The sequence below is a fragment of the Gorilla gorilla genome, chromosome 5 (assembly GCF_029281585.2).
Source record: "Gorilla gorilla gorilla isolate KB3781 chromosome 5, NHGRI_mGorGor1-v2.1_pri, whole genome shotgun sequence".
Lineage (NCBI taxonomy): Eukaryota > Metazoa > Chordata > Mammalia > Primates > Hominidae > Gorilla > Gorilla gorilla.
The window spans coordinates 187,902,408-187,916,076 of NC_073229.2; the positions used below are offsets into that span (position 1 = coordinate 187,902,408).

General features: G+C 41.5%; 1 protein-coding gene across 3 annotated transcripts; it reads right to left on the reverse strand.

Moving 5' to 3' along the window:
- Positions 1–622: 622 nt before the first annotated feature.
- On the reverse strand, positions 623–13,441 carry LOC129534512 (uncharacterized). Of its 3 annotated transcripts, none has more exons than XR_008681126.2 (4): positions 13,315–13,441; positions 3,832–3,868; positions 3,038–3,097; positions 623–974 (listed from the first exon to the last, which is right to left on the reverse strand). XR_008681126.2 is itself a non-coding variant. In XM_055391787.2 (2 exons), the coding sequence occupies exons 1-2, from the start codon at positions 13,319–13,321 to the stop codon at positions 12,239–12,241; spliced, it is 603 nt and encodes a 200-aa protein (XP_055247762.1). In that variant the 5' UTR covers positions 13,322–13,441; the 3' UTR covers positions 11,707–12,238. The 3 variants fall into 3 exon arrangements, 1 of the variants encoding a protein (XP_055247762.1); XR_010134414.1 differs by having other exon boundaries at positions 3,832–3,917; XM_055391787.2 differs by lacking the exons at positions 623–974; positions 3,038–3,097; positions 3,832–3,868 and adding an exon at positions 11,707–12,834.
- Positions 13,442–13,669: the final 228 nt, after the last annotated feature.

Consider the following 13,669-nt stretch of genomic DNA (forward strand, 5'->3'; position numbering starts at 1 on the left):
AGAAAATGTAAGAATTTGACATTGTGGAGTTATTATAACATTAGAAAATGAGCATAACATTCACTCTGATTTTAGCCATTAAGGGAGATTAGTAAACAGACTGCTACAGTGTTCCACGGTTGGACTGTGCATCCAAAACTTTTTTTATCTTTAATAAATGGTACAGTTTTTATGTCGTTTTCGAATGTAAGAAAGAAGAAAGGAATGCTGACCAAAACTTGATTTCATCAGCTTCATGAAAAGGACTGGTGTCATTAACCTGTTGAACAGAATTAGTTTATTAAAAAAATCATTTCCAGTAGTGTGAAACCTTTACGAGTCTTGAACATCTAAATGTTATGACTCCTTGTACCTTAAGTTTTCCAGTCTTTCTTATTTATATCATCTCCAAGTACCTCTGGCTCCTTTCCTCTTGCTCACCAGAACCTTAGTTTTCCTCAACAGAATGCTTTATTAAAGTAGCCCACAGGTGCAGCATCCATAGCACCGTCGTGCAGACTAGCAGCCCAAAGGTGTGTTTGATTTGGCTTATACGGTGTTTTGCTTTTTAAACTACTTGCCATAATTTAAAAGTGGCAACACTAGACTTTAAAAAAAAAAAAAAAAAAGTCTGATTGCCCATATTAGATTTTTTTTTTAATTCTTCACAAAATCTGCTCTTCCTGAAAGATCAAAGTGTCTAGAAAGCCCAAACATGTATTCTTAACATAGTAGGCACCAGCTGAAACTGAGTAATTAAACGGTCCCCTTAAGCCAAGTATTCCCTGGCTAGTCGCCCCCCCACCACTCCTTCCTGTCTCTAGTGTCACACTTGGGCTGTTGATTTTGTTACTCTTCTCTTGCTTTAATCCTTCCCCCCGGCTCCCTGGCTCCTGTGGATATCTGTGCTTGTCTCCTGGTCCAGGATGGTGATCTGACTTTCAAACCAACTTCTCAAAAGGGATGACATAAAGTCAGTTTTGATGTTTTTCCTCCTGAAAAATCAGATGAATATTTTAGTCACTGTTACTCATGCACATTGTGGTTCTTATGTTTACAGAAGTGCTTAAGTGAATGGAAGCACTAGACATTTGGATTTCCTTCCTAACGTAATTTTTAATGATTACCTCTTTTATACAGTAATTTGTGGTCTTTAGAAAGCAGTTAAACTAATTGACCATCTAATAGTTGTACTATACATATGTCTAAAATAATAGTCATGGTAAGTTTGGCATCACATCTTCCCCAAAAACTGTTTATTAAAATTAGATTATTCCAGTTTAATGCTATTTTGTGAACTGTATACCCTCTGAAAGCGCTTATTTTTACATGCTACACAACAGTTCCAATTTTAAGGAGTGTCTCCTAAAATTGGGATGAAAATCTACTGTAGTCTGTTTTAAAGTATGCTATACTATATTCATTGGTTACTTAACTGGATATTAATATAAAGGTTATTACAAGAAAAAGATGATTAAGAGCAAAAGGAGAAGAAAATATTTGCAAGTGAATCCACAATTCTTGCAGAACTATTTGAGTTGATACTAAAGATTTTATGTTCACTCCTTTAACTTAGAACTGTCAAGCTTGGGAATGAGGAAAGTGCCTTGGCTGTGCTTGAAACCCGAATTTTAGTGCTTCCCTATTACATTCATTGTTTTCAATGACTGATTTATAAAATTAAGACATACTGGTAGTACAAGTTGAAAGTTGGTTTGAATACATTTTAATTAAATGATAATATGTTAATATGCTTTTGTTCATTGCTTTCTCACTGAGGTAAAACAGCATTAAAAAGTTGTCCAGAATTTAAACTGACTCTAGATTTCTAGATTCCTAGGTGGCGGGAAAATGTAAAACTTTAAAGCTCATGAGCGGAATGCAATGCAGGTCCTGAAACTAAGAGTTAAATGTGAGTCTCAGGGGAAAAAGCTAGATTAGCAAATCAAACATACATATGCCTCATCCAGAACATCATTCAGGCATCAGTTCGGGGGCTACTAGCAGTAAAGTTGGCTTTAAATGAAATAAAGTGGGAAAGTTTGATGTCACTTCCAGAAGTGGTCTGTCATCAGTAAGTATTGGTGTTGAGTCTAAAATGAATTAGAAACCTCCTGTTACTCTTGGAATTAAAGCAACCCGGTATGGAGAGACATGAAAGAAAAAATGTAGTGTTAGCTTGACTTTATGTCCTTTTCACTGAATTCCATATGAGCCTATTTGGCAGAGAAATTTTGTACTCTACAAGGAAAACATCACTGATGTGGACAACACCAATAATGTACATCCCATTAAGCTAATAAATACCAAGATGGCCGTGTGAATACCTTGAATTCTTCAGAGAAGTGTGTTAGTCCATTTAGTGTTGCTATAGCAGAACGCCTGAGGCTGGGTAATGTTGAAAAAAGGTTTATTTGGCCCACGTTTCTGGTGGCTGGAAAGTTCAAGATTGGGCAGCTGCATCTGGTGACAGCCTCATGCTGCTTTCACTCATGGTGTAAAGCCAAAGGGGAGTGTGGACCAGGTGCACAGAGATCGCAAGGCAAGAGAAAGCAAGAGGAGGCCAGACTCAACCCAGTCTCCTAGGAACTCATGCATCCCTGCAAGAGGGAAAACACCCCATCCCGAGGGCGGCCATTAACCTATTCATGAGGGATCCGCCTCGGTAACCCACGCACTTTCTATCAGCCCCCACCTCCCAACACTTCCACACTGGGGATCAAATTTCAACAGGAGTTTTCCTGGGGACAGACTCCACCCAAACCACAGCAAAATGTGTGACCCAGTTTTTCTAAAATGCTTGTTACAATTTGCTAAAGAATCACCACCACCATCCTTAGCTCCATCCTAGAGAGGTTGTAACAAAGAAAAGTTATTGAACCAGAAAGCGGAGTGTCCAGCCCGATCTAAAAGAAGTATGCCAGGTGCAAGGGCTCGGCCAAGGCGGGTGGATCACCTTATTTTTATCTATGGAACCCCACATTTAAGTACATATGCAATGAACTGGGAAGAGTTCATGTTATTAAGGGAAATATTGGGAAGCTCCTGCTTTCCTTACCACTTTCTCCCGTCAGTTCAAAGAGGAGTACTGCTGCCTTCAAAACGGCATTGAACAGAGCTAACGGAAAAGAAAAATAGAGACAGATGTAAATTTAGTCTAAATACGAACTTGAAAAATGAAGTTGGATACCACAGCCCCTCCCATTTCTTAAGTATTTTTTCATTTGTCATTCTTCTAAAGCCAAAGGTGATGAAAGTCATGCCTGCTGTGAGATCTGTATCCGTTCCAGCAGGTTGGTTGCCAAGAATTTGGTAATAGTGTCAACATGAGCCTTCTTGCTGAGCGCCCTCAGTAGGCTGTGAGGAATGCCTGAAGAGTTTTATGCACAGGAGGCTCTCGTGCCACTCCTTTACAGTTTGAATTACTACCTGTTTCTCATGAGTATTTCTTAAAAGTAGAAACTGTAGAATTCTGTAATGGAATTAAAATACAGAAATACCAGAGGAAAAAATTGTAGGCCATATATAGAAAAGGGTTGTTGTGTTACCCTATTGTATATCAATGGCTATAAAAATCAAATATTAGGGGGATAAAAAACACTAGAAAGCACCCCAACAGACATCACGCATGCTTCGCACTTGCAGGTTACTCATATTGATGAATTAGCACCACAGTCAAATTTCTGAGTGCTTAATTGGTGTTAATTAAATGATGCAATCAGTATTTCTGTGTCTATCAAAATGTACGAAAACCAAACTTGTGCCTCAAATTTATGTCAGTCAAATATGGTAAAGTGGTGTAATAGAATAGATTAATCTCTTACAATGAGAAACCAAGGGGGATCAACATACCTTGAGTACATGTTCTCAAAAATACTCCCTTAGTGACCTGCTGGGCAGAAATTGCTATTGTAACTGGCAAGCTTCAAATACGTGGTCTGGGTAGACAGTAAAGACAGGATATGTTAATGGAAGACATCTTTTCTTTTACAATTTTAGCCTCTTTTAGACAAAATGTCCAAGTGTTTTACTCCCACCTGTCTTTAAGTTTTGCTCTTCAACATCTCTAAGGAATTTAAAAGTAAAATATTTGCGAGAAGCCACGAGTCAAGAACTATAACTTGATAAGTATACATGAGTGTGCTATTTTTGTTTTGTTCTGTTCTTTGTTTTCTTTTTCTCTCAGAGCAATATAGGCTTGCTTTCCACAGTTGCACTAGGGACTGACTGTCAAAAGCATCCAAGTATCTAAATGGTTGGTGTATTGCAAAGCACACTGGAAAACAGAACCTGCTCCTGAGGAGTGTATGTGTTTTTCAGTAGTGCTATAAACTCTATGGTCATTATCCAAATGAAGATTTCAGTTCTGCCTGTGTATTATGCCAGGTTGAATTGGCATATGTGTACTTATGGAGACAAGTTATCTTTAGCAAGGCTGCTGGCCATGTCAGTGTTTTGTCTGTTTTCTTTCATCATAGGAAACATCCCAAACTACTACAGATTATTTTTTGTTTTGTTTTTTAAACACTGGTCATTCTGGTGAAGTTTTTTGTTGTTGTTAAGCTAATTTTTTTTCCATTGTATATGTGCTTCCACTTTGTGGACACAGTAAATTTCACCTAAGTTATTTCATATCACAGAAAATTTAATAGGGATTCATGATTAAGGAAGTAGATGTAAAATATATAGGAATTTTGAGACTGAACTGTCAATTGTTTCAATAGACAAATCCAATTTAGAACTCATGCTGATTTTTTAAAATTCCAAATATGAGTCAAAGAACTTTCAAAATAACTAAGTGATTTTATTCATTCAAGCAGTATTTATGTGCTAAAGTGATTGGGCTGAATACCATGCCTGGCCTCTGGGTAGACAAGAGTGAAGATACCATTCCTGCTTCAAACAGCTCACAGTCCCAGGTTGGAGAGAGAAATGGAATATAAAAGTAGTATGAGGATTATACAGCAGAATTCCAAGCCCCAGTTTTATGCAGAACATCGAGTAAATGATTCTTTTCTGTGAAGACAGGAGCTAAATGTTTCACAGTATGTTCATTTCAGTATGATGGCTAAACTTTAGTAGAAAGTCTTGCTTCTTGGTATAGTCATATTTGAAGTAATCTTATTCCTTGATATCATGTTGATTTATGACTTCCCAAAAATATTTTTTGAAAGCCACTATGTTTTGGCTGTTGGGTTCCCAGGAGGAATTACCATTTATTTTCACCCATCTTTGGCTGCTGCTGAGAAAGACATTTCTCCAGCCCTGGTACCTCTCCCTCTAGGCCTTCCTGGGCGCTTTCTTTGGATCCAAAGTCAAGTCCTAGTGTGATGTATCCCTAAGGGTACAATCCTCATAGTCCTAGTACTAATGCCATTGCCAGTCTCAAAGTCTTTCATATTCCCATGAGATACCATTTAACATTGAAATTCAACCACTGTCCTTTAACCCTTTTACTATGGTCTTGTCTGAGAAGGATTTTATCTAAAAATAGTAGCTTTGCACTTAATCTCTGCAGTCCATATAAATTTAGGATAACATTCCTCTTCCTTCAGACTGTCCTTTCGTTGGTGTGAAAGTATACAGAGTACCCTTGAAGGTGGGAGCGCCATTGTGTTTTTCCTCGAGTTTCCTATCGCTAATGTTTAATTGCAATTGGAATGGAAGTGCTCAATAAGTATTTGTTGAGTGAATAAATGCCACTATATCCTGTTTCCTACCTGTCCCTAGAGAATTGTCAAGTCAACTGATAGACTTGGCCCTGATATTGGTGTCGAAGCCAATTGGCTGGCTGGAAGGCCGGCGAAGGCAGCAAGTTGCTCACAGGTTCTAAAGTGCACCAGAGCCTGGTTCGCGCATGTTATCAAGGCCGTGCCAGCGCTGGCTGTCCCATCGTCAGCTCTTCCATCTGCAAAAGTGAAACTGTACTTCTTACTCATATTTTAATCTTCGAGACGGAAGATTAATTGATATTCACTTTAAGCATATATCTATATTAAGGTATTGTGGGAGAGGCAGGGTATAGAAAATGGTTTAGTCCAGTTTCCATGTCTGAGAGATAACCCAGGATCTTTTTGTAAGCATCAAAAATTAAAAGATGTAGAATATTAAAAATTGATCAAAAGCCCTTAGAAGTGAAAGCAGTTTTGTTGATCATAAGAACTAACACTCTGTTGATTACAGATGAGAAATCAGATGCCCAGAGAGATATATCGGGAAATGATATCCCTAAGTTCGTATACGTGGTTGACAGATTGGGAATAGAATCTCTTGTATCAAACCCTTGCCACATGCTGAGAGTTGGCATCCTCTGAGCAGAACCTTCTACACGGAGAGGCATGGTTTTCTTCCTGGGCTCTGGATTCATTAACATGTGGCTCTCTACTGTACTGACACCTCCGCACTTTATAACTGTTTCAGGCGGTATTTGCTAAAAGAAAGAGAAAACACTGCAAACAAAAAGGCACCTTTCCAGGCCGGGCACGGTGGCTCATGCCTGTAATCCCAGCACTTTGGGAGGCCGAGGTGGGTGGATCACGAGGTCAGGAATTCAACACCAGCCTGGCCAAGATGGTGAAACCCCGTCTCTACTAAAAATACAAAAATTAGCTGAGCGTAGTGGTGGGCACCTGTAATCCCAGCTACTCGGGAGGCTGAGGCAGGTGAATCGCTTGAACCTGGGAGGCAGAGGTTGCAGTGAGTCGAGATGGTGCCACTGCACTCCAGCCTGGGAGACAGAGCGAGACTCCGTCTCAAAAAAAAAGGCACCTTTCCAAAAATGTGTCTTTTGGAATTCCACTATTTTGGAGGTCACACAGAACGTGTCTGGCCTCAGAAGGGTGAAGTGGGAGCTCGCTCTTCCCGTTTCTCAAATGTGCTTGGCCTGGGAGAGGTGCCTGATAAATAGCCTCTGAGTGAGTGATGGGCCTGCCTGAACTTCCGTCACTTCCTGTCAATTACTGCGATGGCCACGCCCACATTCCCACCTCTGGTCCCAAGTCCATTCATCTTCATGCTTTCCGCAAACTCCTGCACAACTGACAAAATTCCCTCCATCATTGTATGACCCTGCCAAATGTCATATCCATTCTTTTTTCTCCACAAAGGAGAAGAGTAAGGAGAAGAAAGGGGTACATTGAGAGGCCTGGCTCCTGCCAAAACTCGGGGTCAGGTGGGCTCCCCACAAGAGGGCTTCCCAGAGGTTTTCCAATCATGGTACACTTGCAAAATCATATTTGAATGGGTGACTGGGGTCAACTGATGAGGCTGCTCATAGCTGGAGGCAGCCGCTCAGGGCTTAGCAGCAGACTGAACATTTCAGATGCATTTGGAATCCATTCCCTTCGTGCCAGGGCTGGGGAATGGGAGAGCAGGACCCCCGCCACTCTGTGGAAAGGTAGCATCAGAGGTGACTGCATCAAAGTTGAATATAGTTGTAAAGCTGGGATTGTTCCCTATTACTGTATAGAACAATATGACAAATGTCATGTATTTCATTACTTAAGATTACAAACCATTTTAGTGACTAGGAAGTGATGCTAATCTATATCTTTTTTCTATCAAGACATAAGGTACTATCTACGAGATGTGAGTTTTAGTCTTCTTGGTATCCAACATGTAAGTTCCATTCATAAATCATCATTCACCTACTTAATGACTCATAGCAGTAGAACATTTTATCAAGAGTTGACCTCTGGAAAATCATTTTACACCACTGTACACATTGATGAGAAAGCTATAGAGTACTGAAGATTTAGAACATTCTGAGTGTAGTAAGACGAGTGTTTTTTCTCCCTTTGACTGGCAGTGATAATGTTCACGTTATCAGGTATTTGAAGGACTATTTGGGTCAACTAATTATTTGATCCCTACCTACTACAAATCCCCTTTTCAAGGGATATGGATTATTGATTGGAGATTTCCACTTGGTATCAATGATGCTGAAATAACTAGGGTTTTTTTTTCTTTTTTCCCTAGTAACCTCATTTACCATTGAATTTTGTGGGATTTCAGTTTATTTGAAGCTAGCATTATCTGATTCTCTTCCCGCAGAACTTAGTTCCCTGTGGATTATATGACCTGGCATAGTAATCAGGAGGTTTCTTATTTCACTCTATTCAATGTTCTGTCGACTGACAATTTAGTCCTAGTGGAGGCATTCATACTAATGCTTTCATCACACAACTGTGACTTTGCTGGGCCTGTGCACTTTAAAATCCAACTTACATCCAACGTGGGTTTCTCCAAATGGTGTAGCGGCTATCTAAACATAACTGAAATTTCTACTATTAGAACACTATATCACATCTAAATTGAGGCTTAGACCACAAAATTTTGTTTATTTCACCCAAAAATCATTCATAACAATTACTAGGGAATACAAATGCCTGTTCTCTAAAACAAAATTTAAAAACCATCTTACTGCTAATATTTGAAATTACTTACAGAATACTAAAAAAAGCACACTACCAAATACATGTCTCACAATTTTTGCCTTAAAAAGTTTTCGGGCTTCTAGTGGGAGTCCTACAGTTGTTTTAACAACAACAAAAATCAATTGATCTTGACTTGCTTTCATTGATAAATCTTTGAAAAGTATAGACTTAGATTAGGACTGAGAGAATTGAAATACAGTGGCCCCTTCTTATATATAGGGGATACATTTTCAGACCCCCAGTGGATGACTGAAACCATAGATAGCACAGAACCTGATTACATTATGTTTTCTCTTTTTTCTATTTTGAGACAGACTCTCACTGCTGGCGCAATCTCGGCTCACTGCAACCTCCACCTCCCGAATTCAAGCAATTCTCCTGCCTCAGACCCCCAAATAGCTGGGATTACAGGCATGCGCCACCAAGCCCAGGTAATTTTTTGTATTTTTAGTAGAGACAGGGTTTCACCATGTTGGCCAGGCTGGTCTCGAACTCCTGGCCTCAAGTGATCCACCCGCCTCGGCCTCCCAAAGTGCTGGAATTACAAGCATGAGCCACCACACCCGGCAATGTTTTTTCTTATATATTTGTACCTATGATAAGCTTTCACTTTTTCACTTAAAGGCAGCACTTACAATTCTCTTTGTCCCATCTGAATTGCAAGCATCACTGCTCTTGCACTTTGGGTCCATTATAAGTAAAATAAGGATGACTTGAACACAGGAAGTCAATCTGATAACTAAGACGGCTGCCCAGTGACTACTGGGGGCCGGGGAGGTGTCTACAGCAAAGATATGCTGGACAGAGGGGTGACTCATGTCCCAGGCGGAAATGCACAAGATTTCATCACACTACTCAGAATAGCTTGAAATTTAAAACTTAAGAAAGGTTTATTTCTGGAACTGTCCATTTAATATTTTTCTAACATAGTTGACCTTAGGTAACCGAAACTTCAGAAAGGGAAATGTGAATAAGGGGGCACTATTGTAATCTAGCTTTAACCACTTTTCAGTCATCAAGAGGTGCACAGTATAGATTGAATGTGCATCACTCAGCACAAGGCGTCTAGTGAGAAACTGCAGTGATGATGTCGATGACTTTACCGCGTGTGCTCTCCTGGGAATGATGGTCTCGGTTATCACTCAGAAACACTAGCAAATGGGGAAGCGAGGATCTTTAAGAAAAGCTGATTCTCACAATTCCTCTGGGGAGGTTTGTACCATGACTTAGAATCCTATCTCCCTATATATGATGTTCGGTTTTCTCCTCTACCTAGGAAGGGGAGAAGTACTTGAAGTTATCTTCTTGAGTTCTCAATTCCTAAGTCATACTTGGTAGTGTGCTTTTTGGCCATCAGTGTATGATTTTAAGTATTAGGAATAGGGCCCCACCACCACACCAACACACTTTTAAATAATAAGACGTTCAGGCCAGGCATGGTGGCTCACGCCTGTAATCCCAGGCATTTTGGGAGGTCTGGCCTCACTTGAGGCCAGGAGTTTGAGACTAGCCTGGCCAACATGGCGAAACCCCATCTCTACTAAAAATACAAACACTAACAAGGCGTGATGGTGGACGCCTGTAATCCCAGCTACTTGGGAGGCTGAGGCAGGAGAATTGCCTGAACCCAGGAGGCGGAGGTTGCAGTGAGCCAAGATCACGCCACTACACTCCAGCCTGGGCAACAGAGCAAAATTCCGCCAAAAAACCACAAAACAAACAAACAAAAACCAGGAGCTTGCCGTCTAGGCAGCAGCCCACAGAGCAGTAGCTCCCACACTCCAAGCCCCAGACCTGCCTGGAAGGACCTGGGGATAGACCTTGAAGATCTGAGGGTTTACCCTAGTGTGAAACCCCGTTCTGTGCCTGGCCACGGTTATGTCTGGAGGCCAGTGTGGCCAAATAGTAACATTTTAACCACAGGGAGTACAGACAGAAAGGGAGGCTTTCCCTCTGTGCGCCCCCCGGCTGCCCTTTCTCCTGTCCAGCAGAACAGGTTTGAGCTTTTATCATTATTCCAAAAAAAATTAATATTTTTGAAGAAGTAGGAAAGTACTTGTACTTGTGAAACACTCAGAATTTCCAATTAGAAAGGCACATATTTAAGGTGCTGCATAAATTTTCTCATGTATCCATATTTCTCTGTCAGCATAACGCAGGCTCTCTGGAATATGACTGCTTTCTCACTTTGGAGATTTTAGACAGGTAACTTCAACCTGAAACCTCAGGTCTCTCATCTATAAAATGGGGATAAAGTACCTATGTCACAGAGCTCCTAAGAGGGTCAACTGAGCTAATTAACGTAAACCTCTTAGCACATTGCCTGGAACTGGTGTGTGTTCAGTGAGTATGTGTCATTATTTTCCTCTATTGTTTCCTGTTGCTAAATTAAGAATGTGTATTTAGTCAAGGCACGGCGGTTCACGCCTGTAATCCAGCACTTCGGGAGACTGAGGCAGGTGGATCACTTGAGGTCAGGAGTTTGAGACCAGCCTGGCCAACATGGTGAAACCCAGTCTCTACTAAAAATACAAAAATTAGCTAGGCATGGTGGCATGCACCAGGAATCCCAGCTACTGAGGAGGCTGAGGCAGGAGAATTGCTTGAACCCAGGAGGCGGAGGTTGCAATGGGCCAACATCGTGCCACTGCACTCCAGCCTGGATGACAGAGTGAGACACTGTCTTAAAAAAAAAGGTGGGGGGGTGGTATTTAATCTACCTGGAGTCATTGGGAAGTGAGTCATTTCCTGTCCTCTTTATAGCCTTGAAGATTTCATATGTCTTCTTAAGAAACTCATGTACTTTGGGGTGCCCATGTTACATGGTGAGTAAGATATTTTACACATTTTTGTACGATTAAAATAATGTGTGTACTTTATAAGTAAGCTGTAGTTTTCAAACAAAATCTAGCTAAACTCCTACCACAAATGTAACAGGCATATAAAATTGTAATTACCTAAAAAGTCACTACTATGCAATGATATTTAAACCTTATATGTCCTCATATTAAATTCTGCTTTGTACATTGAACTGCAGTTTATGTGACCTGAATATTTATTTCAAAGATAAACAGTACCTACACATTGCTCCAAGGGTTAGAGTAGGGTGTTTATTCCCAGGCATTTTTTTTCTGTTGTATTCGGATGAGACACAGACACGTTAGACAATTTCATCAGTAATGAACAGGAAACACACCAGATGCCAGCCTCGTGCCAAAGACTCCAACTGATCACCAAGGAACATCTGCCAAAATGCTTTTTAAACTCTTGGAGCACAGCTGTGTCTGTGCGCCCTGCTCCCTCAGTTAAGCTTCCGCTGGCATGACCTGCAATGACCGGCGGGTCCTGATGTGCTTTTTCCCTGATGGTAAAACTTTTGAAAGTTTTTTCTTGTGTCCCTGTGTCCCTGCGAAGCCCTTGAGTCAGGCCACCTGCAAGGGAAAACCTTGACCGATTCACAAGGACACATTCATCGCTTTCTCAGGACGTGACTGGTGCCACCCTTATTCTCTACGGTCACACTGGTGTGCGGCCCACAGACAGCCCTCTCTTGAGAAATGGGCACGATGACTTAGAAGGCTTGGCGGGCCACTCGTCCCTTTAAATTGAGGGCGCATGTAGAGTAAGCAATCTCATCTGAACGCCACCCGCTTGGCGGGCTTTTTCTCACCCCCTTATTGTAAGGCACCTTTTGCTTTACTATTTCCCCGGGGCGCAGGCCGGGATGCAGACAGAGGCTGGCTGTAGTCTTTGAAAGCACCATTGACTTGGTTTCGGGGGCGACCGCACACAGGGCACCAAGACCCTGTTGAAGGGATTAGGTCTTAGGTTGCCTTGTGCCCACAGTTTTGCTTTGCAAGGAGTCTAGCGCCTCTGAAGAATGTGACAGAAAATGTAGTACTAACAATAATACTCCCTGAAATTGTACATGGGCCCGCTTCTTTAAAAGAAGAGAAAGGAGTAAGGATGAGGAGAGAGCCAAGGAGTAAGGGTGAACAGAAGACAAGAATTGAGATTTGGCCCCTGGGAGAGTCAGAGGAGAATTCAGTGAGAAGACTGGGAAGATGAATAGACCAAACAAACAATCCTCCTAACTGCGCAGCTGGAGGAAAATAAGGAGGAGGTAAAATTGCTGGTGTCAGTTTTTTTACACGTAAACTTACATTCTTGGGCTTTATATAGTATACTTTTTTAGTTGAACGAATGCTATAAATACGCATTTTTTTGTTTGAGTAGATTAGAATGCTTGTCACAAAGAGCCTTGTAATTGGCATTGTAGAAGCTTTCTGGGCTCCTGACTCTAAAAGAAGAATTGGCACAGCAGTGGAATTGCGGTGTGGAGGAGGGCTGCTTGTATGAACAGGAAACCACGGTGGAAGTTGTTCAGATGAATGACGTGCTGAGGTTGGAAATCCCATTTCTAAAATAATGGAGGTGTGATAGTCATGCCATAGGTCAGCTGACTAGAATAACAAAATTGAGTTGAGAATAAAGCTGAGAAAACTATTGAAAATCAGCCACGGAATTGTGCTGGGCAACCTCATGTTTTACTCAGGATCTTAGGAAGTCTTTGCATGACCCAGGATTTAAAAGCATTCATGCAGTTAAAGGACTGCTTGTCGTGAAGAAACCTCAGGGACAAGAAAGGAATGAGCTTCAGTCTGAAGCTGGCATGAACGTAGGCTGGAAAAGAGATCACTACAGTCACAATTGCCAGGTGCGTCACCAGAGGCTGTTTCCATGTGACGCTCTTGCCACAATTTAGAATTAAATTTAATATCTTCTCCTCCCCTGTAGTGGGTGTGCCCTCAAAGCTTCAAAAATGGTTGAACCCAAAAAGCCCAGCACTGAGCTGTCTCTCCATCTAGACTCCCTTCCCCTCAGCTATTTCCCCCCTCACCTTCCATTCGCTGGCCAAGGTGGAACCCTGGAAGTCAGCCTTGCCCCCGCATCCCAGCTGCCCTCCCTCTGCTCTGTTGAGAGGTGAGGCCAGCTGGACTTCCTGGGTTGAGTGGGGACTTGGCGAACTTTTCTGTCTTACAAGAGGATTGTAAAATGCACCAATCAGGAACTTTCCTGTCTTACAAGAGGATTATAAAACGCACCAATCAGCATAAAACACACTAATTAGCATAAAACACACCAATCAGTGCTCTGTAAAACGCACCAATCAGCAGGATTCTAAAAGTAGCCAATCGCAGGGAGGATTGAAAGAAAGGGCACTCTGATAGGACAGAAACCGAACATGGGCGGGG